We start from the raw sequence: 27,762 nt of genomic DNA, 5'->3' as shown, positions 1-27,762 counted from the left end.
TGACCCGCCAAACCGCACTTCTTAACACCCTCCCGCTGAACCCGGAAGCCAGCCAATGTGTCAGAGGAAACACTGTTCACCTGACGACCGAGGTCAGCCTGCAGGCGCAGTGCCCACCACAAGGAGTCGCTTGAGCCCGATGAGCCAAGTAAAGCCCCCCCGGCCAAACCCTCCCCTAACCCGGACGACGCTGGGCCAATTGTGCGCCGCCCTATGGGACTCCCGATCACGGCCGGTTGTGATACAGCCCGGGATCAAACCCGGGTCTGTAGTGACGCCTCGAGCACTGCGATGCAGTGCCTTTGACTGCTGCGCCACTCGGGAGGCCCCTAAAAACATGTTTTCACTGTGTCATTATGGGGTACAGTGCATTCGGAAAATATTCAGACCTCTTGACTTTGTTCACATTTTGTTACGTTACAGCCTTATTCTAAAATGAATTAAATAGTTTTTTCCCCTCATCAATCTACACAAAATACTCCATAGTGACAAAGCAAAAATACATAAGTATTCAGACCCTTTACTCAGTACTTTGTTGAAGCACCTTTTGGAAGCGATTACAGACTTGAGTCTTCTTGGGTATGACGCTACAAGCTTGGCACACCTGTATTTGGGGAGTTTCTCCCATTCTTCTCTGCAGATCCTCTCAAGCTGTGTCAGACTGGATGGGGAGCGTCGCTGCACAGCTTTTTTCAGGTCTCTCCAGAGATGTTTGATGGGGTTCAAGCCGGGCTCTGGCTGGGCCATTCAAGGACATTCAGAGACTTGTCCCGAAGCCACTCCTGCGTTGTCTTGGCTGTGTGCTTAGGGTCGTTGTCCTGTTGGAAGGTGAACCTTCGCCCCAGTTTTCATCAAGGATCTCTCTGTACTTTGCTCCATTCATCTTTCCCTCGATCCTGACTAGTCTCCCAGTCCCTGCCGCTGAAAAACGTCCCCACAGCAGGATGCTACCACCCCCATGCTTCACCGTTGGGATGGTGCAAGGTTTCCTCCAGACGTGACGTTTGGTATTCAGGCCAAAGAGTTCAATCTTGGTTTCATCAAACCAGAGAATCTTGTTTCTCATGGTCTGAGAGTCTTTAGGTGCCTTTTGGCAAACTCCAAGCGGGCTGTCATGTGCCTTTTACTGAGGAGTGGCTTCTGTCTGGCCACTCTACCATAAAGGCCTGATTGGTGGAGTGCTGCAGAGATGGTTGTCCATCTGGACGGTTCTCCCATCTCCAAAGAGGAACTCTGGAGCTCTGTCAGAGTGACCATCTGGTTCTTGGTCACCTCCCTGACCAAGGTCCTTCTCCCCCGATTGCTCAGTTTGGCAGGGCGGCCAGCTCTAGGAAGAGTTGGTGGTTCCAAACTTCTTCCATTTAAGAATGATGGTGTCCACTGTGTTCTTGGGGACCTTAGATGCTGCAGAAATATGTTTGTACCCTGCTCCAGACCTGTGCCACGACACAATCCTGTCTCTGAGCTCTACGGACAATTCCTTCGACCTCATGGCTTGGTTTTTGCTCTGACATGCACTGTCAACTGTGTGACCTTATATAGACTGGTGTGTGCCTTTCCAAATCATGTCCAATCAGTTGAGTTTACCACAGGTGGACTGCAATCAAGTTGGAGAAACATCTCAAGGATGATCAATGGAAACAGGATGCACTTGAGCTCAATTTCCAGTCTCATAGCGAAGGGTCTGAATACTTATGTAAATAAGGTATTTACGTTTTTTATTTTTAATACATGTAAAAAGATTTCTAAGAACCTGTTTTCGCTTTGTCATTATGGGGTATTGTGTGTAGATTGAGGGGGGAAAAATGAATTTAATCCATTTTAGAATAAGGCTGTAACGTAACAATGTGAAAAAAGTCAAGGGGTCTGAATATTTTCCGAATGCACTGTATATACAGTGTGTATATATACATAGATATATATACAGTACCAGTCAATAGTTTGGACACACCTTCTCATTCAAGGGTTTTTCTTAATTTTTCTACATTGTAGAATAATAGTGAAGACATCAAAACTATGAAATAACACATATGGAATCATGTAGTAACCAAAAAAGTGTTAAACAAATCAAAATATATTTTAGATTCTTCAAAGTAGCCACCCTTTGCCTTGATGACAGCTTTGCACACTCTTGGCATTCTCTCCACCAGCTTCATGGGGAATGCTTTTCCAACAGTCTTGAAGGAGTTCCCACATATGTTGAGCATTTATTGGCTGCTTTTCCTTCACTCTGTGGTCCAACTCATCCCAAACCATCTCAATTGGGTTGTGGTCGGGTGATTGTGGAGGCCAGGTCATCTGATGCAGCACTCCATCACTCTCCTTCTTGGTCAAATAGCCTGGAGGTGTGTTTTGGGTCATTTTCCTGTTGAAAAACAAATGATAGTCCCACTAAGCGCAAACCTGATGGGATGGCATATCGCTGCAGAATTCTGTGGAAGCCATGCTGGTTAAGTGTGCCTTGAATTCTAAATAAATCACTGACAGTGTCACCAGCAAAGCACCATCACACCACCTCCTCCATGCTTTACGGTGGGAACCACACATGCGGAGATCATCTGTTCACCTACTCTGCGTCTCACAATGACATGGCGGTTGGAACCAAAAATCTTACATTTGGACTCATCAGATCAAAGGACAGATTTCCACCGGTCTAATGTCCATTGCTCGTGTTTCTTGGCCCAAGCAAGTCTCTTCTTCTTATTGGTGTCCTTTAGTAGTGGTTTCTTTGCAGCGATTCGACCATGAAGGCCTGATTCACCCAGTCTCCTCTGAACAGTTGATGTTGAGATGTGTCTGTTACCTGAACCCTGTGAAGCATTTATTTGGGCTGCAATTTCTGAGGCTGGTAACTCTAATGAACTTATCCTCTGCAGCAGAGGTAACTCTGGGTTTTCCTTTCCTGTGTTGGTCCTCATGAGAGCCAATTTCATCATAGCGCTTGATGGTTTTTGCTACTGCACTTGAACAAACTTTCAAAGTTCTTGACATTTTCCGAATAGACTGACCTTGATGTCTTAAAGTAATGATGGACTGTCGTTTCTTTGCTTATTTGAGCTGTTCTTGCCATGATATGGACTTGGTCTTTTACCAAATAGGGCTGTCTTCTGTATACCCCCCCTCCCTCCACACCTTGTAACAACACTTGTGTCACAACACAAACTGATGGGCTCAAACGCATTAAGAAGAAAATAAATTCCACAAATTAACTTTTAACAAGGCACACCTGTTAATTGAAATCCAGTCCAGGTGACTACCACATGAAGATGGTTAAGAGAATGCCAAGAGTGTGCAAAGCTGTCATCATCACAAATCAAATCAAATCAAATCAAGTTTTATTGGTCACATGCGTCGAATACAACAGGTGCAGACATTACAGTGAAATGCTTACTTACAGCCCTTAACCAACAGTGCATTTATTTTTAACAAAAAAAGTAAAAATAAAACAACAACAAAAAAGGTGTTGAGAAAAAAAAGAGCAGAAGTAAAATAAAATAACAGTAGGGAGGCTATATATACAGGGGGGTACCGGTGCAGAGTCAATGTGCCGGGACACCGGCTAGTTGAGGTAGTTGAAGTAATATGTGCATGTGGGTAGAGTTAAAGTGACTATGCATAAATAATTAACAGAGTAGCAGCAGCGTAAAAAGGATGGGGTGGGGGGGCAGTGCAAATAGTCCGGGTAGCCATGATTAGCTGTTCAGGAGTCTTATGGCTTGGGGGTAGAAGCTGTTGAGAAGTATTTTGGACCTAGACTTGGCACTCCGGTACCGCTTGCCGTGCGGTAGCAGAGAGAACAGTCTATGACTAGGGTGGCTGGAGCCTTTGACAATTTTGAGGGCCTTCCTCTGACACCGCTTGGTATAGAGGTCCTGGATGGCAGGAAGCTTGGCCCCAGTGATGTACTGGGCCGTACGCACTACCCTCTGTAGTGCCTTGCGGTCGGAGGCCAAGCAGTTGCCATACCAGGCGGTGATGCAACCAGTCAGGATGCTCTCGATGGTGCAGCTGTAGAATTTTCGGAGGATCTGAGGACCCATGCCTAATCTTTTCAGTCTCCTGAGGGGGAATAGGCTTTGCGTTCCCTCTTCACGACTGTCTTGGTGTGTTTGGACCATGATAGTTCGTTGGTGATGTGGACACCAAGGAACTTGAAGCTCTCAACCTGTTCCACTACAGCCCCGTCGATGAGAATGGGGGCGTGCTCAGTTCTCTTTTTTTTCCTGTAGTCCACAATCATCTCCTTTGTCTTGGTCACGTTGAGGGAGAGGTTGTTGTCCTGGCACCACACGGCCAGGTCTCTGACCTCCTCCCTATAGGCTGTCTCATCGTTGTCGGTGATCAGGCCTACCACTGTTGTGTCGTCGGCAAACTTAATGATGGTGTTGGAGTCGTGCCTGGCCATGCAGTCATGGGTGAACAGAGAGTACAGGAGGGGACTGAGCACGCATCCCTGAGGGGCCCCCGTGTTGAGGATCAGTGTGGCAGATGTGTTGTTACCTACCCTTACCACCTGGGGGCGGCCCGTCAGGAAGTCCAGGATCCAGTTGCAGAGGGAGGTGTTTAGTCCCAGGATCCTTAGCTTAGTGATGAGCTTAGAGGGCACTATGGTGTTGAATGCTGAGCTGTAGTCAATGAATAGCATTCTCACGTAGGTGTTCCTCTTGTCCAGGTGGGAAAGGGCAGTGTGGAGTGCAATAGAGATTGCATCATCTGTGGATCTGTTGGGGCGGTATGCAAATTGAAGTGGGTCTAGGGTTTCTGGGATAATGCTGTTGATGTGAGCCATGCCAGCCTTTCAAAGCACTTCATGACGTCAGTGCTACGGGTCGGTAGTCATTTAGGCAGGTTATCTTAGAGTCCTTGGGCACGGGGACTATGGTGGTCTGCTTGAAACATGTTGGTATTACAGACTCAGTCAGGGACATGTTGAAAATGTCAGTGAAGACACTTGCCAGTTGGTCAGCACATGCTCGGAGTACACGTCCTGGTAATCCGTCTGGCCCTGTGGCCTTGTGAATGTTGACCTGCTTAAAAGTCTTACTCACATCGGCTACGGAGAGCGTGATCACATAGTCATCCGGAACAGCTGGTGCTCTCATGCATGCTTCAGTGTTGCTTGCCTCGAAGCGAGCATAGAAGTGGTTTAGCTCGTCTGGTAGGCTTGTGTCACTGGGCAGCTCGCGGCTGTGCTTCCCTTTGTAGTCTGTAATAGTTTTCAAGCCCTGCCACATCCGACGAGCGTCAGAGCCAGTGTAGTACGATTCAGTCTTAGTCATGTATTGACTCTTTGCCTGTTTGATGGTTCGTCGGAGGGCATAGCGGGATTTCTTATAAGCGTCCGGGTTAGAGTCCCGTTCCTTGAAAGCGGCAGCTCTACCCTTTAACTCAGTGCGGATGTTTCCTGTAATCCATGGCTTCTGGTTGGGGTATGTACGTACGGTCACTGTGGGGACGACATCATCGATGCACTTATTGATGAAGCCAGTGACTGATGTGGTGTACTCCTCAATGCTGTCTGAAGAATCCCGGAACATGTTCCAGTCTGTGCTAGCAAAACAGTCCTGTAGCTTAGCATCTGCGTCATCCGACCACTTTTTTTATTAACCGAGTCACTGGTGCTTCCTGCTTTAGTTTTTGCTTATAAGCAGGAATCAGGAGGATAGAGTTATGGTCAGATTTGCCAAATGGAGGACGAGGGAGAGCTTTGTATGCGTCTCTGTGTGTGGAGTAAAGGTGGTCTAGAGTTTTTTTTCCTCTGGTTGCACATTTAACATGCTGGTAGAAATTAGGTAGAACGGATTTAAGTTTCCCTGCATTAAAGTCCCCGGCCACTAGGAGCGCTGCATCTGGATGAGCGTTTTCCTGTTTTTTTATGGCCTTGATAAGGGTGGCTACTTTGAAGAATCTCAAATATAAAATATATTTTGATTTGTTTAACACTTTTTTGGTTACTACATGATATCATATGTTATTTCATGGTTTTGATGTCTTCACTATTATTCTACAATGTAGAAAATAGTGAAAATAAAGAAAAGCCCTTGAATTAGTACGTGTGTCCAAACTTTTGACTGGTACTGTATATACACTGCTCAAAGAAATTAAGGCAACACTAAAATAACACATCCTAGATAATGAAATAATCTCATTAAATACTTTTGTCTTTACATAGTTGAATGTGCTGACAACAAAATCACACAAAAATGATCAATGGAAATCAAATTTATCAACCCATGGAGGTCTGGATTTGGAGTCACCCTCAAAATTAAAGTGGAAAACCACACTACAGGCTGATCCAACTTTGATGTAATGTCCTTAAAACACGTCAAAATGAGGCTCAGTAGTGTGTGTGGCCTCCACGTGCCTGTATGACCTCCCTACAACGCCTGGGCATGCTCTTGATGAGGTGGCTGATGGTCTCCTGAGGGATCTCCTCCCAGACCTGGACTAAAGCATCCGCCAACTCCTGGACAGTCTGTGGTGCAACGTGGCGTTGGTGGATGGAGCGAGACATGATGTCCCAGATGTGCTCAATTGGATTCAGGTCTGGGGAACGGGCGGGCCAGTCCATAGCATCAATGCCTTCCTCTTGCAGGAACTGCTGACACACTCCAGCCACATGAGGTCTAGCATTGTCTTGCATTAGGAGGAACCCAGGGCCAACCGCACCAGCAAATGGTCTCACAAGGGGTCTGAGGATCTCATCTCGGTACCTAATGGCAGTCAGGCTATCTCTGGCGAGCACATGGAGGGCTGTGCGACCTCCCAAAGACATGCCACCCCACACCATGACTGACCCACCGCCAAACCGGTCATGCTGGAGGATGTTGCAGGCAGCAGAACGTTCTCCACGGCGTCTCCAGACTCTGTCACGTCTGTCACGTGCTCAGTGTGAACCTGCTTTCATCTGTGAAGAGCACAGGGCGCCAGTGGCGAATTTGCCAATCTTGGTGTTCTCTGGCAAATGCCAAACGTCCTGCACGGTGTTGGGCTGTAAGCACAACCCCCACCTGTGGACGTCGGGCCCTCATACCACCCTCATGGAGTCTGTTTCTGACCGTTTGAGCAGACACATGCACATTTGTGGCCTGCTGGAGGTCATTTTGCTCCTCCTTGCACAAAGGCAGAGGTAGCGGTCCTTCTGCTGGGTTGTTGCCCTCCTACGGCCTCCTCCACGTCTCCTGATGTACTGGCCTGTCTCCTGGTAGCGCCTCCATGCTCTGGACACTACGCTGACAGACACAGCAAACCTTCTTGCCACAGCTCGCATTGATGTGCCATCCTGGATGAGCTGCACTACCTGAGCCACTTGTGTGGGTTGTAGACTCCGTCTCATGCTACCACTAGAGTGAAAGCACCGCCAGCATTCAAAAGTGACCAAAACATCAGCCAGGAAGCATAATAACTGAGAAGTGGTCTGTGGTCACCACCTGCAGAACCACTCCTTTATTGGGGGTGTCTTGCTAATTGCCTATAATTTCCACCTGTTGTCTATTCCATTTGCACAACAGCATGTGACATTTATTGTCAATCAGTGTTGCTTCCTAAGTGGACAGTTTGATTTCACAGAAGTGTGATTGACTTGGAGTTACCTTGTGTTGTTTAAGTGTTCCCTTTATTTTTTTGACCAGTGTATATGGAGGATTAGAAATTATGCCGACAATCACATTGATGGAAGCTACAATCTATCTGCAATATTAAATCTGATCTACCCCCTAAAAAATGTTTTACAATTAAGTTTACTAGATAGTGACAGTAGTTGTTGGTGTGTTAACCAAACAGACTTTGTAGTTTAGCTAACCAAACCATCAGTCCTAGCTTGCCATTAATGAAAATCAAATTCAACAATGCCAATAATGTTTTCAATTTGACTTTTGCTTTCAAAAGCAGCTCAAACATAAAACATGTAAGAATGAACTATAGCCATTGAATTCTACAGTGCAATTATACCGTGTGTCATTATAGGGAAATAATTAACGCTCTAGAATGCCCTTCAAGCCAATCAGAAACAAGTATTCAACAATGCCATGGTATAAAACCAGATAACGGGACAGTTGTAAAAGATATCGGGACACCTTGCAATCACAACGCAATAAGCACCTACACATGCAGACCGTACTTAGTTTTTGAAATATTTAGGACTAACTTATTCCTTGCCACCCATTCTGAAACGAATGCAGCTCTTTGTTAAGTGTTAATGAGTTAATGATTTCATGAACCTTGCTTCTTAAGCTACATATGTTAACGTGGGCTATTTCTAGCACTTTTCTGGGATGCTTGATTGTATTCATTGCTTTACTGGGACGCTTTGCAGAAGTAGACATGCTCATGTTATTTATGTTAGTGCAGGGTGAGCTGCACACAGTGGACTTCGTACTAGGGCACACCGCCTCAGTGCTAACAGTATAACTCTGGTTCATAGGCACATGATTACTGCATACAATAGCTGTAGGATCAGCAGAGGCATTCAGGGTAGTTAGACGGACAAAAATTAGGCTAATTACATTGTCTATCAATGCCCCTGGGATAATGCACATTTGCTGAAGCATTATGACAACTCAGCAACACAATGGTAGGGATTAACTGAGCTGGATTGGGTCATTGATAAATCAGGATGAAGGGAAAGCTGAACGGAGAAAAGTACAGGGAGATCCTTGATGAAAACCTGCTCCAGAGTGCTCAGGACCTCAGACCAGGGCGAAGGTTCACCTTCCAACAGGACAACGACCCTAAGCACACAGCCAAGACAACGCAGGAGTGGCTTCGGGACAAGTCTCAGAATGTCCTTGAGCGGCCCAGCCAGAGCCCAGACTTGAACCCAATCGAACATCTCTGGAGAGACCTGAAAATAGCTGTGCAGCAACACTCCCCATCCAACCTGACACAGCTTGAGAGGATCTGATAAGAAGAATGGGAGAAACTCCCCAAATACAGGTGTGCCAAGCTTGTAGCTTTATACCCAAGAATACTTGAGGCTGTAATTGCTGCCAAAGGTGCTTCAACAAACTACTGATTAAAGGGTCTGAATACTTATGTAAATGTGATATTTCAGTTTTATATGTATACATTTGCAAAACTTTCTAAAAACCTGTTTTTGCTTTGTCATTATGGGGTATTGTGTGTAGATTGATGCGGGGAAAAAACGATTTAATCAATTTTAGAATAAGGCTGTAACGTAACAAAATGTGGAAAAAGTCAAGGAGTCTGAATACTTTCTGAATGCACTGTATATGGGAAAATACATGTTTGAAATTTTTGACCAATCGATTGGTCGAATGAACAAGATTATTTTTGGTCAGGGACAGCCCTAGTTGACTCCAATGCTTCCCACAGTTGTGTGAAGTTGGCTGGATGTCCTTTGGGTGGTGGACCTTTCTTGATAGACACAGGAAACTGTTGAGCGTGAAAATCCCAGAAGTATTGCAGTTCTTGACACAAACCGGTGCGCCTGGCACCTACTACCATACTCCGTTCAAAGGCACTTCAATCTTTTGTCTTACCCATTCACCCTCTGAATGGCACACATACACAATCCATGTCTCAAGGCTTCTCTGAATGGCACACATACACAATTCTTCTTTACCCTGTCTCCTCCCCTTCATTTACACTGATTGAAGTGGATTTAACAAGTGACATCAATAAGGGTTCCTAGCTTTCACCTGGTCAGTCTATGTAATGTTTTGTGTACTCAGTGTATGTTTTAATGTCTGGTGTTTCTTTCTTTGTGAAACAGTCAGAGGCTCACTGGAGACAGGTTGTCTGCCACATGTCTGACACATCGCCCAGTGCAGTGATCTGAAGATTCCAGAACCATATGACCGCACTGCTGCTTTCTGAATCACTCACACACACACACACACACACACTGCTGCTTTCCGAATCACCTAGCCCGTGATTCATTCGTTAGGAGATATGGGGATTGATGCCATGTGAGTGTGTTTGGGCTAGGCAGACGTCTGTGTACTCTGCAGGAGGGGGTATGAGTCAGAGATGACAGAGTGCCCCTCTCTCTCTCTCTCTCTCTCTCTCTCTCTTTCTGTTTCACGGTCAGTGTCTGGCTGTGTGTTTGTTTAGGATTGCTTGTGTGAAGAGCACTTGAACGGTACATGTAGCTATTGTCCAATTCACAGCCCATCTAGGTGGAGAGAACAAGGCTTCGATAGAAGGACAGAAAGTTTACAGAGGCACTCCAATATTAGCCCTTGGGTTCTGCCTATTAAGAGAGGCTATATCAGTATACCTTACTCTGTCTGGCTCTGGGGTTGATCTCATCACCTTCACCCTAAGGTGGTTGGCTCTTTGGCTGGAAAGGGAAGTACTCCACCTAGTTGCACAACATGGTATCCAGTGACATGATAAATGCTTCTCTCTCTCCTCGCATCCCCCCCCCCCCCCTTCTCTCAGGATGGGAGTCTGTGGTCCTCAGATGGCCCAGGGTCCTCCAGTGGAATGAGCGAGGTAAGGGAGTTTATGGGTAATCTTGTTTAGCCATTAACCCCTTAAGAGTTTAGGTCTATAGGGGTCATCCCTAAACCCAGGGTCCTAAAATTCATCCCAAATGCCCGGAAATGAATTATGGATTTGTCCTCTGATATAAGAGCAGAGGGGCTATGAGTGTTTATTGATGTTCATAGCCAAGAGATGACAACGATGGTGCTGTATTGCTTGTATGGTTGCTCGGCCCCCTGTCAATATACCCTCACTCAATATACCTTCAAACTCTCTTTTGGTCACTGTGGATAAATGAGTGTTCTGAACAAGAGGACCACAATGGAAATAAGTTGTTCAACTTTTTTTTTGTGTTATCCTCAATGATTTTAAATGCATTGCATCCAAATATACAAATTGTCAATTTCATAAAATCAAATCACAAAAATGAATGACCAAATATGTGTGTTTGTGCTAACTTGACCTCTCCTCCTCCCTTACAGCAGCAGGTGTACACCCCACGGCCCCCGGACCGCGGCCCCTCCTACCTGCAGAGGGAGCGTCTGGCCCGCTTCCAGCCCACCTACCCCTACCTGCCCCACGCCATCATTGACCTGCCGCCCACCATATCGCTGTCGGACGGCGAGGAGCCCCCGCCCTATCAGGGCACCTGCACCCTGCAGCTTCGCGACCCCGAGCAGCAGCTGGAGCTTAACAGGGAGTCGGTGCGCGCGCCCCCCAACCGCACCGTCTACGACAGCCACCTCCTCGATACCTCCCTGTGCCCGCCGCCCAGCCTCAACGCGGGAGTCAGTGCTACCACGGTAGCCACGGCCGCACAGGCCTACTCCAGCCGAGTGGAAGGGGCGCCGCCGACTTATAGCGAGGTGATTGGGCACTACTACCACCCCTCTTCCCTGCCCAGGCACCACCACCAGACTTCCAGTGGCGGTGGGGGCACGGGGGGCGGAGGCGGGTTAGGAGGCCCGGGTCCCTCGCTGCTCCACGGGATACTCCAGCAGGCCCACCTGGGCAGCCTGGAGAGCAGGAACGCACGCAACAAAAAGGAGAAGCAGAAGCCTCGGCAGGTGTGACGACAGTGTTGGTGTCGGCCGTTATTTCTTTCTCTGCGCACTTCAGCTGAACTGTTGGTGTCAGGCAGGGTTGGGGAGGGGAGGGTGACATGGGGTGGCAGGGGGAGGCAGACGCAAAAAAAAAAGGACTGCCTCCCCTCTGAACTTTACCCCCCTCCCCCAGTCACCGTCTTACTGACAACCGTCGCCCTTGACTTACTTTGTATAAATATTTACTTGTTCTTTGTTGTCTCCGTGCTTACAGCTTTTTTTCTAGACTGACAAATGCGAAAACAAAAAAAGAGTTGCATTTTTATTTTCATTTTGTATTTAGGTTTATTTTGTTTTTGTATCCCTTTTGCATCATTTCTAGTCACTTATCTCCTTGTAGTTTATCCTTAGTTGCTCCGAGAGTCTTTTAGAATGACCAGGTCTTCCTTTTTTTTAGATGCAGATGGTTCTTTTAGTGAGCTGCCCCGTAACCCCGTCTGGCTTTGTGTACTGTCCGTGTACAGGCTTGTACAGTGCATTGATAGCAATCTTGTAACAGGTTGCCAGACTCAGGCTCTCACGGGTTGCCAGATTGAAGCTCATATGTTAGCCCTTGTTAGCCTCTCAGCTCATGACCCAGTTAGCCACAGTGCCGACATACCCCCGTTGCTCCTCATCAATCCGCATCAGAGGGTGAGTAAGCTTAGCGATGTGGTGGTCAGCGTTGGCATCCATGGAAACGCATGATTGGCAGCTGACTGGGTCTGTGTGTATCAACATGAGCACTGGAATAGAGAGTCCTGAGTCGAGGTCAATTGAGTTCAGTACTTTTCCCACTATAGTGCTATATGGCCATCTTGCTGTACTATCTGGACCCATCTGAGTTTAGTACTGTACTTTGGGTCTTGTCCAGTCGAGTTTAGTACTGTCTTTGGGTCTTTGGCCAGACAAGTTCAGGAGTTCCTGTGTGCAAATGCTCTTAATTTCTTTCCGGATCTTTTTTAAAGAGATGTTTGCACAAGATTCAAGACTGTTTATCTGGAGAAAAAGAAAAGAAGTCTGCAATATGTATCATAAGAGAGGAGAGTGTGAGCAGGGGTATTTTTGTAAACATGGATACTAAAGAGAAAAATAAAAGTGAAAACGGTCATCTGTTGGGCTGCCAACTCAAATGTGTTTAACCATGTGCCATCTATACATATACATCCATATGTAGATGTATCACTGTATGTGTGTAAATGGCATATAAACACACATATGGAAATGGTCAAACAAACTTAAAAAGCACGATTTTAGAGTTATTTATATAATTGTTGAAAATAATTGCACTATTTTTTTATATAACGAAATGGAACGAGAGAAAAAAAGAGACCTGGAGTTTTGCGTGCATGTGTGATCTTGAGTGACAGAGCCCTTAACCTTTCAACCCCCAACTTTGAACTCTAGTTCAGGTTTATTATCTGCAGATACCCAAGATGTCTGACCAGAAGTAGGGTGAAGTTGCTCCTAGACGCTGATCTTGGGTCAGTTTAGCGTTTTCCCTACTAATGGTTAAGGTTAGGATTGGGGAAGAGAAGCTGATCCTAGATCTGTACCTAGGGGAAACTTCACCCATTCCAGAGCATCTGACCACTATTTCATAGGACTGCAGCGTACAGTAGCCTACTACACAGAACTGCAGTACTGTAGGGCCAAAATCTGACTTAAAATATTTTGTGCGTGACTTTCAAATTGATCTGCTATTGATTTTAGGCAAACGTTAGAGTTAAAGTCGCAGATTTTAATTCAGATTCCGCTCGTAGGCCCTATTCCATAGGCTTAACTCTCTTTCACCTTTCTAGGCCTTTAGAAAGTCAAAAACTCCATTGACCTCAATTACCTATTATCTCTCAAGATGTATTTGTCAAATCGTTGATTTTGACAAACTACCTCAACAAGCAACACGTCAAGCACATAGTGTCGCCTACCCTTCAGATATTTTCATGTTTAGTGCCCATATTGAATTTCAACTCATGGATATTTTGTTTTTAATGCAAGCCTCCATCATGTGTAGGTTTGGAACAGAAAGAGATTAATCATGAAACTGAAGTTGGAGTGGTGACCTTCACCACTTCCCGCTAAGCCTTGTATCTGATTGTCAGGCCTTTGAAGCGGCCAGGTGTGAGAGAGAGAGAGAGAGAGAGAGAGAGTGCTCTGTCTATAGAGAGCATGACTGAGCGTTTAGCAGGCAACTGTACGCTGCACACATCCTCCTACCGTCTGGGCTTTTCTCCAGCAGGCATCTCTTAGCACTTTAATGAAGAAGGAGAGAGATGCAATCTCCTTCAGTCAGCATTGGTCTCACTTCTATATTGATATTATGCAACTGCTCCCTCTGAGGTGAGACTCAAACTGCAAGGGGGCCCAACTTAAGATGGTATCACAGCAAAGAAGGGAGAGGTGTATGTGACAATAATAAAATAGAAATTGCCAGTCAAAAGTTTGGACACACCTACGCATTCAAGGGTTTTTCTTTATTTTCTTTTACTATTTTCTACATTGTAGAATAATAGTGAAGACATCAAAACTATGAAATAACACATATGGAATCATGTAGTAACCAAAAAAGTGTTAAACAAATCAAAATATATTTTATATTTGAGATTCTTCAAATAGCCTCCCTTTGCCTTGATGACAGCTTTGCACACTCTTGGCGTTCTCTCAACCAGCTTCACCTGGAATGCATTTCCAACAGTTTTGAAGGTGAGCACTTTTTGGCTGCTTTTCCTTCACTCTGCCGTCCGACTCATCCCAAACCATCTCAATTGGGTTGAGGTCGGGGGATTGTGGAGGCCAGGTCATCTGATGCAGCATTCCATCATTCTTCTTCTTGGTAAAATAGCCCTTACACAGCCTGGAGGTGTGTTGGGTCATTGTCCTGTTGAAAAACAAATGATAGTCCCACTAAGCCCAAACCAGATGGGATGGCGTATTGCTGCAGAATGCTGTGGTAGCCATGCTGGTTAAGTGTGCCTTGAATTCTAAATCAATCACAGACAGTGTCACCAGCAAAGCACCCCCACACCATAACACCATCTCCTCCATGCTTTATGGTGGGAACTACACATGCAGAGATCATCCGTTCACCCACACCGCATCTCACAAAGACACGGCGGTTGGAACCAAAAATCTCCAATTTGGACTCCAGACCAAAGGACACATTTCCACCGGTCTAATGTCCATTGCTCATGTTTCTTGGCTCAAGCAGGTCTCTTCTTCTTATTGGTGTCCTTTTAGTAGTGGTTTCTTTGCAGCAATTCGACCATGAAGGCCTGATTCACACAGTCCCCTCTGAACAGTTGATGTTGAGATGTGTCTGTTACTTGAACTCTGTGAAGCATTTATTTGGGCTGCAATTTCTGAGGCTGGAAATTCTAATGAACTTATCCTCTGCAGCAGAGGTAACTCTGGGTCTTCCATTCCTGTAGCGGTCCTCATGAGAGCCAGTTTCATCATAGCGCTTGATGGTTTTTGCGACTGCACTTGAAGAAACGTTCAAAGTTGAAATGTTCGGTATTGACTGACCTTCATGTCTTAAAGTAATGATGGACTGTTGTTTCTCTTAGCTTATTTGAGCTGTTCTTGCCATGATATGGACTTGGTCTTCCGTATACCACCCCTACCTTGTCACAACACAAATGATTGGCTCAAATGCAATAAGAAGGAAAGAAAACCACAAATGAACTTTTAAGAAGGCACACCTGTTAATTGAAATGCATCCCAGGTGACTACCTCATAAAGCTGGTTGAGAGAATGCCAAGCGTGTGCAAAGATGTCATCAAGGCAAAGGGTGGCTATTTGAAGAATCTCAAATATAAAATATATTTTGATTTGTTTAACACTTTTTTGGTTACTACATGATTCCCATATGTGTTATTTCATAGTTTTGATGTCTTCACTATTATTCTACTACGTAATAAATTGTAAAAAATAAAGAAAAACCCTTGAATGAGTAGGTGTGTCCAATCTTTTGACTGGTAGTGTGTGTGTGTGTGTGTGTGTGTGTGTATATATATATATACACACGCTTCCGAAAGTATTCACACCACTTGACTTATTGCACATTTTGTTGTGTTACAGCCAGAATTCTAAATGGATTAAATACATTTTATTTCTCACCCATCTACATACAATACCCCATAATGACAGTGAAAACTTGTTTTTAGAAATGTTTGCAAATTTATAGAAAAATTAAATACATAAATATCTAATTTATATAAGTATTCACACCCCTGAGTCCATACTTTCTAGAAGCACCTTTGGCATCGATTACAGCTTCGTGTCTTTCAGGGTAAGTCTCTAAGAGCTTACCACACCTGGATTGTGCAACATTTGCCCATTATTGTTTTTAAAATTCTTCAGGTCTTGCCATAGATTTTCAGGCCTATTTATGTCAAAACTGTAACTCGGCCACTCAGGAACATTCACTGTCTTCTTGGTAAGCAACTCCAGTGTAGATTTGGCCTTGTGTTTTAGGTTATTGTCCTGCTGAAAGGTGAATTCATCTCCTAGTGTCTGGTGGAAAACAGACTGAACCAGGTTTTCCTCTAGGATTTAGCCTGTGCTTAGCTCCATTCCATTTTATTTTTATTTATTTTTTACTCCCAAGTCCTTAACAATGACAAGCATACCCATAACATGATACAGCCTCCACTATGCTTGAGAATATGGAGAGTGGTATTCAGTAATGTGTTGTATTGGATTTGCCCCAAACAGAACACTTTGTGTTCTGGACAAAAAGTTAATTACTTTACCACATTTGTTGCAGTATTACTTTATTGCCTTGTTACAAACATGATGCATGTTTTGGAATATTTTTTTCCTGTACAGGCTTCTTAATTGTTTTACTCTGTCAATAAGGTTAATATATTGGAGTAACTACAATGTTGTTGATCCAGCCTCAGTTTTCTCTTATAACAACCATTAAAGTAACTGTTTTAATGTCACCATTGGCCTCTTGGTGAAATCCATGAGCGGTCTCCTTCCTCTTCGGCAACTGAGTTAGGAAGGACGCCTGTATCTTCATAGTGACTGGGTGTATTGATACACCATCTAAAGTGTAATTAATAACTTCACCATGCTCAAAGGGATATTCAATCTCTTCTTTTTTTTTTTTTTACCCATCTACCAATAGGTGCCCTTCTTTGTGAGTCATTGGAAAACCTCCCAGGTCTTTGTGGTTGCATCTGTGTTTGAAATGCACTGCTCAACTGAGGGACCTTACAGATAAATGTATGTGTAGGGTATAGAGATGAGTTATTCATTCAAAAATCATGTTAAACACTACTATTGCACACGGAGTGGGTCCATACAACTTTTTACTCCGAACGTGTTTAGGCTTGCCATAACAAAGGGGTTGAATCCTTATTGACTGAAGACATTTCAGCTTTTCATTTGTAATTAATTTGTAAAAATGTGTAATAACATTATTCCACTTTGACATTGTGGGGTATTGTGTGTAGGCCAGTGACAAAACAATCTAATTTGAATCCATTTTTAATTCAGGCTGTAACACAACAAAATGTGGAGTCAAGTGGTGTGAATACTTTCAGAAGGTACTGTGTATATATGTATTGGTCTACATATATATATGTATGTGTGTGTGTGTATTTATATACACTACCAGTCAAAGTTTTAGAACACCTACTCATTCAAGGGTTTTCCTTTATTTTTACTATTTTATACATTGTAGAATAATAGTGAAGACATCAAAACTATGAAATAACACATGGAATCCAATTTGTAAGTCGCTCTGGATAAGAGCGTCTGCTAAATGACATAAATGTAAATGTGAATCATGTAGTAACCAAAAAAGTGTTAAACAAATCCAAATATATTTTATATTTGAGATTCTTCAGATAGCCACCATTTGCCTTGATGACAATTTCACAAATGAACTTTTAACAAGGCACACCTGTTAATTGAAACACATTCCAGGTGACTACTCATGAAGCTGTTTGCGAGAATGCCAAGAGTGTGCAAAGCTGTCATCAAGGCAAAGGTTGGCTACTTTGAAGAGTCTCAAATATAAAATATATTTTGATTTGTTTAGCACCTTTTTGTTTACTACATGATTACATATGTGTTATTTCATAGTTTTCATGTCTTCACTATTATTCTACAATGTAAAAAAATTGTAAAAAATAAAGAAAAACCCTTGAATGAGTAGGTGTGTCCAAACTTTTGACTGGTAGTCTATATGTGCGTGTGTATATATATATGTATATGTATATATGTATGTATGTATGTATGTATGTATATTTGTGTGTATATATGTGTTTATATATAAACTCAGCAAAAAAAGAAACGGCCTCACTGTCAACTGCGTTTATTTTCAGCAAACCTAACGTGTAAATATTTGTATGAACATAACAAGATTCAACAACTAAGACATAAACTGAACAAGTTCCACAGACATGTGACTAACAGAAATTGAATAATGTGTCCCTGAACAAAGGGGAGGATCAAAATCAAAAGTAACAGTCAGTATCTGGTGTAGCCGCCAGCTGCATTAAGTACTGCAGTGCATCTCCTCCTCATGGACTGCACCAGATTTGCCAGTTCTTGCTGTGAGATGTTACCCCACTCTTCCACCAAGGCACCTGCAAGTTCCCGGACGTTTCTGGGGGGAATGGCCCTAGCCCTCACCCTCCGATCCAACAGGTCCCAGACGTGCTCAATGGGATTGAGATCCGGGCTCTTCACTGGCCATGGCAGAACACTGACATTCCTGTCTTGCAGGAAATCACGCACAGAACGAGCAGAATGGCTGGTGGCATTGTCATGCTGGAGGGTCATGTCAGGATGAGCCTGCAGGAAGGGTACCACATGAGGGAGGAGGATGTCTTCCCTGTAATGCACAGCGTTGAGATTGCCTGCAATGACATCAAGCTCAGTCCGATGATGCTGTGACACACCACCCCAGACCATGACGGACCCTCCACCTCCAAATCGATTCCGCTCCAGAGTGCAGGCCTCGGTGTAACGCTCATTCCTTTGACGATAAACGCGAATCTGACCATCACCCCTGGTGAGACAAAACCGCGACTCGTCAGTGAAGAGCACTTTTTGCCAGACCTGTCTGGTCCAGCAACGGTAGGTTTGTGCCCATAGGCAAAGTTGTTGCCGGTGATGTCTGGTGTGGACCTGCCTTGCAACAGGCCTACAAGCCCTCAGTCCAGCCTCTCTCAGCCTGTTGCGGACAGTCTGAGCACTGATGGAGGGATTGTGCGTTCCTGGTGTAACTCGGGCAGTTGTTGTTGCCATCCTGTACCTGTCCGGCAGGTGTGATGTTCGGATGTACCGATCCTGTGCAGGTGTTGTTACATGTGGTCTGCCACTGCGAGGACGATCAGCTGTCCGTCCTGTCTCCCTGTAGCGCTGTCTTAGGCATCTCACAGTACGGACATTGCAATTTATTGCCCTGGCCACATCTGCAGTCCTCATGCCTCCTTGCAGCATGCTTAAGGCACGTTCACACAGATGAGCAGGGACCCTGGGCATCTTTCTTTTGGTGTTTTTCAGAGTCAGTAAAAAGGACTCTTTAGTGTCCTAAGTTTTCATAACTGTGACCTTAATTGCCTACCGTCTGTAAGCTGTTAGTGTCTTAGCGACCGTTCCACAGGTGCATGTTCATTAATTGTTTAAGGTTAATTGAACAAGCATGGGAAACAGTGTTTAAACCCTTTACAATAAAGATCTGTTAAGTTATTTGAATTTTTACGAATTAACTTTGAAAGACGGTCCTAAAATAGGGACATTTCTTTTTTTGCTGAGTTTGTGTGTGTGTGTGTGTGTGTGTGTGTGTGGGGGGGGGGGGGGGGGGGGTATATACAGTTGAAGTCGGAAGTTTACATACACTTAGGTTGGAGTCATTAAAACTTGTTTTTCAACCACTCCACACATTTCTTGTTAACAAACTATAGTTTTGGCAAGTCGGTTAGGACATCTACTTTGTGCATGACACAAGTAATTTTTCCTACAATTGTTTACAGACAGATTATTTCACTTATAATTCACTGTATCACAATTCCAGTGGGTCAGAAGTTTACATACACTAAGTTGACTGTGCCTTTTAAACAGCTTGGAAAATTCCAGAAAATGATGTCATGGCTTTAGAAGCTTCTGATAGGCTAATTGACATCATTTGAGTCCATTGGAGGTGTACCTGTGGATGTATTTCAAGGCCTACCTTCAAACTCAGTGCCTCTTTGCTTGACATCATGGGAAAATCAAAAGAAATCAGCCAATACCTCAGAAAAAGAATTGTAGACCTCCACAAGTCTGGTTCATCCTTGGGAGCAATTTCCAAACGCCTGAAGGTACCACGTTTATCTGTACAAACAATAGTATGCAAGTATAAACACCATGGGACCACGCAGCCGTCATACCGCTCAGGAAGGAGACTCATTCTGTCTCCTAGAGATGAACGTACCTTGGTGCGAAAAGTGCAAATCAATCCCAGAACAACAGCAAAGGACCTTTGCAACTGCACATGGGGACAAAGATCGTACTTTTTGGAGAAATGTCCTCTGGTCTGATGAAACAAAAATAGAACTGTTTGGCCATAATGACCATTGTTATGTTTGGAGGAAAAAGGGGGAAAATTGCAAGCCGTAGAACACCATCCCAACCATGAAGCACGGGGGTGGCAGCATCATGCTGTGGGGGTGCTTTGCTGCAGGAGGGACTGGTGCACTTCACAAAATAGATGGCATCATGAGGAAGGAAAATTATGTGGATATATTGAAGCAACATCTCAAGACATCAGTCAGGACGTTAAAGCTTGGTTGCAAATGGATCTTCCAAATGGACAATGACCCCAAGAATACTTCCAAAGTTGTGGCAAAATGGCTTAAGGACAACAAAGTCAAGGTATTGGAGTGGTCATCACAAAGCCCTGACCTCAATCCTATAGAAAATGTGTGGGCAGAACTGAAAAAGCGTGTGCGAACAAGGAGGCCTACAAACCTGACTCAGTTACACCAGCTCTGTCAGGAGGAATGGGCCAAAATTCACCCAACTTCTTGTGGAAGGCTACCCGAAATGTTTGACCCAAGTTAAACAATTTAAAGGCAATGCTACCAAATACTAATTGAGTGGATGTAAACTTCTGACCCACTGGGAATGTGATCATTTACATTTACATTTTAGTCATTTAGCAGACGCTCTTATCCAGAGCGACTTACAGGAGCAATTAGGGTTAAGTGCCTTGCTCAAGGGCACATTAACGTCATTTAGCAGACGCTCTTAGCCAGAGCGACTCACAAATTGGTGCGTTCACCCTATAGCCAGTGGGATAACCACTTTACAAGTGATGAAAGAAATAAAAGCTGAAATAAATTATTCTCTCTACTATTATTCTGACATTTCACATTCTTAAAATAAAGTGGTGATCCTAACTGACCTACAACAGGGAATTTCTACTAGGATTAAATGTCAGGAATTGTGAGAAACTGAGTTTAAATGTATTTGGCTAAGGTGTATGTAAACTTCCAACTTCAACTGTGTATATATATATGTGTGTGTGTGTGTATGTGTATGTATTTATATATATGTATGTATGTATTTGTGTGTGTGTGTGTGTGTGTGTGTGTGTGTGTAAATATATATATATGTACAAAAGTGTGTGGACACCCCTTCAAATTAGTGGATTCGGCTATTTCAGCCACACCTGTTGCTGATAAGTGTATAAAATCAAGCACACAGCCATGCAATCTCCATAGGCAAAACATTGGAAGTAGATTTTGCCTTACTGAAGAGCTTAGTGACTTTCAACGTGGCACCGTCATAGGATGCCACCTTTCCAACCATTCAGTTCGTCAAATTTCTTCTGCCCCGGTCAACTGTAAGTGCTTTTATTGTGAAGTGGAAACGTATAGGAGCAACAACGGCTCAGCCGCGAAGTGGCTGTCCTCATTTGCAACACTGACTACCGAGTTCCAAACTGCCTCTGGAAGCAACGTCAGCACAGTAACTGTTTTTCGGGAGCTACATGAAATGGGTTTCTATGTCCGAGCAGCCGCACACAAGCCTAAGATCACCATGCGCAATGCCAAGTGTCGGACTCCATTGGACTCTGGAGCAGTGAAAACGCGTTCTCTGGAGTGATGAATCACGCTTCACCATCTGGCAGTCTGATGGACAAATCTGGGTTTGGCGGATGCCAGGAGAACGCTACCTGCCCCAATGCGTAGTGCCAACTCTAAAGTTTGATGGAGGAGTTATAATGGTCTGGGGCTGTTTTTCATGGTTCGGGATAGGCCCCTTAGTTCCAGTGAAGGGAAATCTTAACGCTACAGCATACAATTACATTCTAGACGATTCTGTGCTTCCAACTTTGTGGCAACAGTTTGGGCAAAGCATTTTCCTGTTTCAGCATGACAATGCCCCCGTGCACAAAGCGAGGTCCATACAGAAATGGTTTGTCGAGATCGGTGTGGAAGAACTTGACTGGCCTGCACAGAGCCCTGACCTCAACCCTATCGAACACCTTTGGGATGCACTGTAATGCCGACCGCGAGCCAGGTCTAATCGCCCAACATCAGTGCCCGACCTCACTAATGCTCTTGTGGCTGAATGGAAGCAAGTCCCTGCAGCAATGTTCCAACATCTAGTGGAAAGCCTTCCCATAAAAGTGGAGGCTGTTATTGCAGCAAAAGGGGACCAACTCCATATTAACGCCCATGATTTTGGAATGATATTTTCGACGAGCACGTGTCCACATACTTTTGGTCATGTGGTGTATATGTATGTATATGTATATGTATATGTGTAAGACACCAGACAAGGTTGTCCGCTCACCCCTTGCGCTTTCTTCTCATCAGCCCCACTTTCTTTCTTTCTTTCTTATGTTTACATTTGATTTTAGTACAAATACCTGAATCAAAAGAAAAATGTCTGACCCTCACACGCAAGCATCCAAAGGATTGTTCTAAGGGGCGTGGCAATTTGACCTCTGACCCCTGGTGACATCTCACGATGCAGTTTGATGACCTCAGAGGGGAGCTTGGGTAGGTTTCCTGGTTTGATTCCAGTCTTTGCTTCAGGGAAACCAGTGCTGACTTATTACTATGCAGGCAAAGTGACACATTCTGAACAAAAAAAAGAGGACCCACTATTGGCATACCATACTAAACCATACTGCTGTGTAACCTTGACATAACACTTACATGGCGTTATGCCTGTCATAACATTCTATGACTAGGGCAGCAGGTAGCTTAGTGGTTAAGAGCGTTGTGCCAGTAACCGAAAGGTCGCTGGTTCTAATCCCCGAGCCGACTAGGTGAAAAATCTGTCTGTGCCCTTGAGCAAGGCACTTAACCCTAATTGCTCCTGTAAGTCGCTCTGGATAAGAGCGTCTGCTAAATGACAAAAAAAAAAAAATTCTGTACTTGAAATTAAATATCATGGATAATGACGACAGACATGCTAATGACAACTACATAATGTGGGTATCCTGTCAAGTTGCATCAAGTAAAGAGCTACATTTTCCTCAGAACTCTCAACTTTTCAACATATCTGTTAATACAATGCACTTCGTAGAGAAATTGAAGGCATTGCAAGCTCCTATAATTCTCATTCTCCCCTAACATATTTGGTTGCGCTGTTATTGTACACTGCCTTGCCCATCTAATGACCTCTACCGTCTAGACTGGGTGCTCAGATGAAAGCAAAACAGAACCACTCAGACAAAACAAATAATCCTGAAGATTCCAAATGGTGTTCCCTTAGGGTTGGCGCCTTACGTCACCCCCTGTCCCCGTCTGAAATGAGCTCCTACTGTTCCAGAGAGATGCCTGTGTCCAATGATGGAGTCCCACATGGACCTTCCTCATGCTGCCATTGGCTGGGTGTCGGTCCCCTTGGAAATGTTCAGTGTTTATGTGTGCCTGCCTGTGCTGACAGATTAGGCTCCGTCTGTGCAGTCAATCTGCCTAGACTAGCCCTAGACTGACTCACAAAGTGACAGACGTATGGATGATAATGTTGATAGAGGTGTCGTGGAGAGTGTTGCAATATACCTACTATTTGCCTTTTGATAATGTAGTAATTGTTTAACTTAGAGAAATGTAATGGTTGTTTTTGTTCGGTTATTGTTTTTTCTTTTTATATATATATATATATTTTCGCTCCAATTAATTGTACACGCATATAAGGGTTTTGCTGTATGAATAACATAACATTTATTCCATGGTTTGACCACCAGGTGTCTTCACTAGCGATATTGTCTACCATAGTGAGTCAGGCTTTGGAGACAATAGCCCACACCAGGTTGGGCATCACTTTGTTTCAATCATCCAGGACCACAGGTTTCTGTACTTTATTTAAGCTTTTAGAGTTGATGGGAAGTACTTTTAGACGTACAAGGAGCAACCAGATGGGGACAGGCTCAAAGACATCACCGTGGGCAAAAACCTTCTTTACCTTCCTCCACCCTCCCAACCACAGTCTCCTTGACCAGTGTGAACCTTACAGAGTCCATATTAGGACAGCTGAGATTAAGGCCATCCTAATATGGACACTGTAGATGGGTTAAATTCTGCCATATTACCTATTAGTCTATATACCCAAATCACTATAGATTCCCTTCTCCATCACATGCTCAGTTTCTAGATGTGTGCCTTTAAGGATTTTGTGGTTGAGACTTTTTTTTGGAATGTGTTATAGTGCAATTTTCTTCCTCTGGATTCTGTTGCCTTTTTCACATGAAACAAATCGCCCTTGTTATTTACAATACCAAAAAATACAATAGAGAATTGACTCCCATGTTCAATCATATGATGATCATTTCCAACTTCACTGCATGCATACCGATAAGAGTAAATATCAACCTTGAAGCACTAAAGTAAACCAAATGGGTGAAGCATGGGATGGACAGGTTTCTAAGGGCCCAGCTCTATGAATATAGAACATAGCAAACAGAACCTGTCCTATTATACAGTACATGTCCCACTACTGCATTATAAACAAGGGTTCGTACTTTGCTGCATTGTAATCATCATCTGCTTTAGATTCCGATATTTCCTTCAATAAGTTACTGTTGAGGGTTTCAGTGTGGGGGGAAAAAAAACATTTCCAAAGAAGGAATCATCCTTACCAGACTCTTTTAGACTGTCAAGACTCAAGAGTCAAAATGACTTGAACTTTGTTATTTTCCTTTGTTTTGACTGTTTTTTTTGACTGTTCTGTTGCTTTGCTTGTTTTCCCCTTCAAATCAGCGTTGCTTTGAGGCTTTTCTTTTTGAAAAAAAAAGAAATAAAATGAGCGATGATTAAAAAAAGAACTATGGTTGCAGTATAAGCATATTTATCAAACTCTTAAGCAATTTATTAACTGTACAGAAAAACTGACTATCCTGGTGCTTATTTTGTTATGACGCTTTGTGTACTGATGAAGAGGTAATGTTGTACTGTCTATATAAAATCAGTTCTATTCTATAACATGTTCTATGCCGAGATGTATTGCAGTAAATATATAGATGCCTACTGTTGTCGACAATAATTGCTTATGTGTATCAACATTGTTTATTTAAATTTATATTGGATCCTTAAAGTGTTACTGGGTTTGTATCTCTATTTGATAAGAACAGGAGACAATGTCTATAACAGAACATGCTATGAATCTGATACATTTCAATTAGCCCCCAATTAAACAAGTAAAAACATTTTATAAAAACGGTCTGCTTTTTTGTCTTTTTACTCACTCACTTTCACATCACTGACCCTGAAGAGTAAAACATAGACATTAATACACAACTTTTTTTGTTTATTATTTCTTATTGTTGCATTGTCGAGAATAAGACAACCTGCAAGTAAGCATTTACTTGGACGATGTATACCATGTGTATCCTGTACATACGACTAATAAAACTTGAAACTTCACAATTTCTTATGAAGCGTATTGTCAGTGTATAACTGACAATTTCACAGGTTTCACTTCTCTGAGGATGTACAATATAAGTAAAGTCCTAACATTATATATGGTCATTCACTGATGCTTAACCTGTTTAATCAGTCTTGCTTATTTGACAGTGATATTGGTTACTACCACAAGATAGTGGTACACAATTGTTGGAACAAAGCTCCGCTGCAGCTTTCCCGTGTTAGTGCACACCATTTGTAGGCAATGACACTCAGTATCCAGCAGGAGGTAGGCTTTTATATAATTTATTCTTATAACTAGACCACGGAAGGCTAGTTGTATACCAATGCTAGATTCCAAATCAACCCCTAGCCCCTACTCCCTAGCCAACCAAACAAATATCTAAATATGTAATTGCGCTGAACTATACCTTTTAATGTGACGAACTCTTGCAGTTACAGTTACACAGAAGCATATGTTTTATTTTACTACGCTGCAGTACAGGTTAACTTTTGAATTCCCCCAACTGACCCCCCCTACACTATTCAAATTCACAATACACAAGATTTCCAGTTGTTAATGGTAATTTCAATTGACAATATACCATTAATTCTTAAATAATATAACTAATTATTTCACTTTATAAGGCCTTCGTTTTATAAGATTATCACCCTATCGTAACCCTAAATCTAAAGTTGTATAACTCAATTTTTTTATTTTTGTTGTCAAATGAATACATTCAAAATATGTTTAAAACCCATTTTGATCTCATTGACTGTCAGTCATTGCATTCATAGCTCTGTGGATATGAGTTTCCCAGACCCATACCTCAGTTTAATACCAAACAAAATGGTGGGGCTGCTGTTAAGATGAATCACAAACTCAGGATTGTGGCTTTAAGGAATCCCACAATATCTTGTTTAATGAATGATCCAAAGGGTGGAACAGAGTGAAGATTGTGTTTCCTACCAGTCAGTTCTCTCACTCAGGACTTATGTAACGGTTCTTGATAAAGGAATCGAGTTTATAATTAACATCACAGTTTCAAATAGGTCAACATTTAGCATTCATTTCCTCCGACAATATAGTCTGTTTGAAGCAGCTCTCCCTTTTTGTCTGGTGATTGTGTATTCTTGTAATGTTGTATGATATTGGCAAAAATAATTATGTTTTGGTACCAACAAATGCAATGGTATTAACTTGTTTTTTGAACCATAAGTCCTTGATTACCATAGAACTCTGAATCCAAATAATACTTCACATTTCAGTTTGTGAAAGTGAAAAAAAGGTTCAAATAAATTATGTTAAACTATTTTAACAGCGCAATCTATGATTGCTACATTAATTGTTCAGTTACAGAGGCATAAATATCATTCCTCCCCCCCAAACATACCTCCCCTGTTATTGGTAATGATGAAAGGTTAGCATGTGTATGATCTTTGTGCCTCTGTAACTTTCTCACTCATCATTATTCACGATTCATTCAGGATTATCCGTAATCATGGTAGCATCCATACTAATGTAGAAATGTTCAGAAACATATTATATTCTTATTTACAATAAAAGTGACTGCAAAATGTGTAGCGGGTGATTTGGACGGAGTCAGGCACAGGAGGGTAAATCACAAAATAAATGGTTTATTCGGCAATACAGCGGTACGCAGCAATGCGTAAAACACTACGGTGCAGTATAACGGCGCACTGGAGAAAACAAAGCATACGGGTGAATATCCCGGCGATACAAATATATAAAGCTCCACCGAGCTATCGTCACCTCCACAATAAACAATCACACACAAAGACATGGAGGGGCAGAGGGAATACTTACACAGGTACTGATGAGGGGATATGAACCAGGTGTGTGTAATAAACAAGACAAAACAAATGGAATGATGAGATGAAGAGCGGCAGTGGCTAGAAGGCCGGTGATGACGAACGCTGAAGCCTGCCCGAACAAGGAGAGGAGGCAGCTTCGGAGGAAGTCGTGACAGTACCCCCCACTGGAAGACTGATGGAGCATTCATAATGCCCCGTGGTTGTGCTAAAGGCTGTCTTCAACTCGTTCCCTTCCCGGACACGCACCAGGTTGTATGCACTCCTGAGATCTAATTTCGTGAAGAAGCACGCCCCATTAATTGATTCGATAACAGAGGAGATGAGTGGTATAGGGTAACTATAGCGCATGGTCATTTGATTAAGTGCCCGGTAATCAATGCAAGGGCGTAGACATCCGTCTTTCTTCTTCACGAAAAATAAACTTGAGGAGGTGGGCGAAGTGGAGGTGGACGTGGATGGTGAAGTGCGCAGCAGAGGGCTCTGAACGAGTGTGGGTTTGCGCTACCTGGGGTGACGCGAGAGTGCCCTGCCTG

The 27,762-nt window shown here is 43.4% G+C and overlaps 1 protein-coding gene across 1 annotated transcript in view; it reads left to right on the top strand.

The window, feature by feature from the left end:
* pmepa1 (prostate transmembrane protein, androgen induced 1) overlaps positions 1–13,990 on the top strand; it is a 74,807-nt gene extending 60,817 nt beyond the window's left edge. The window contains exons 3-4 of the mRNA XM_084173561.1: positions 10,405–10,458; positions 10,932–13,990. Of these exons, the coding sequence (XP_084029687.1) occupies positions 10,405–10,458; positions 10,932–11,522 (645 nt within the window). The 3' untranslated portion in view covers positions 11,523–13,990. The remainder of the gene's footprint in view (positions 1–10,404; positions 10,459–10,931) is intronic.
* The last annotated feature ends 13,772 nt before the right edge of the window (positions 13,991–27,762 follow it).

The sequence above is a fragment of the Coregonus lavaretus genome (genome assembly GCF_964263955.1).
Source record: "Coregonus lavaretus genome assembly, chromosome: 12".
In the NCBI taxonomy this organism is placed as follows: domain Eukaryota; kingdom Metazoa; phylum Chordata; class Actinopteri; order Salmoniformes; family Salmonidae; genus Coregonus; species Coregonus lavaretus.
Note: the sequence above shows the minus strand (reverse complement) of the source record. Positions and strands in the feature narration are given on the sequence as shown.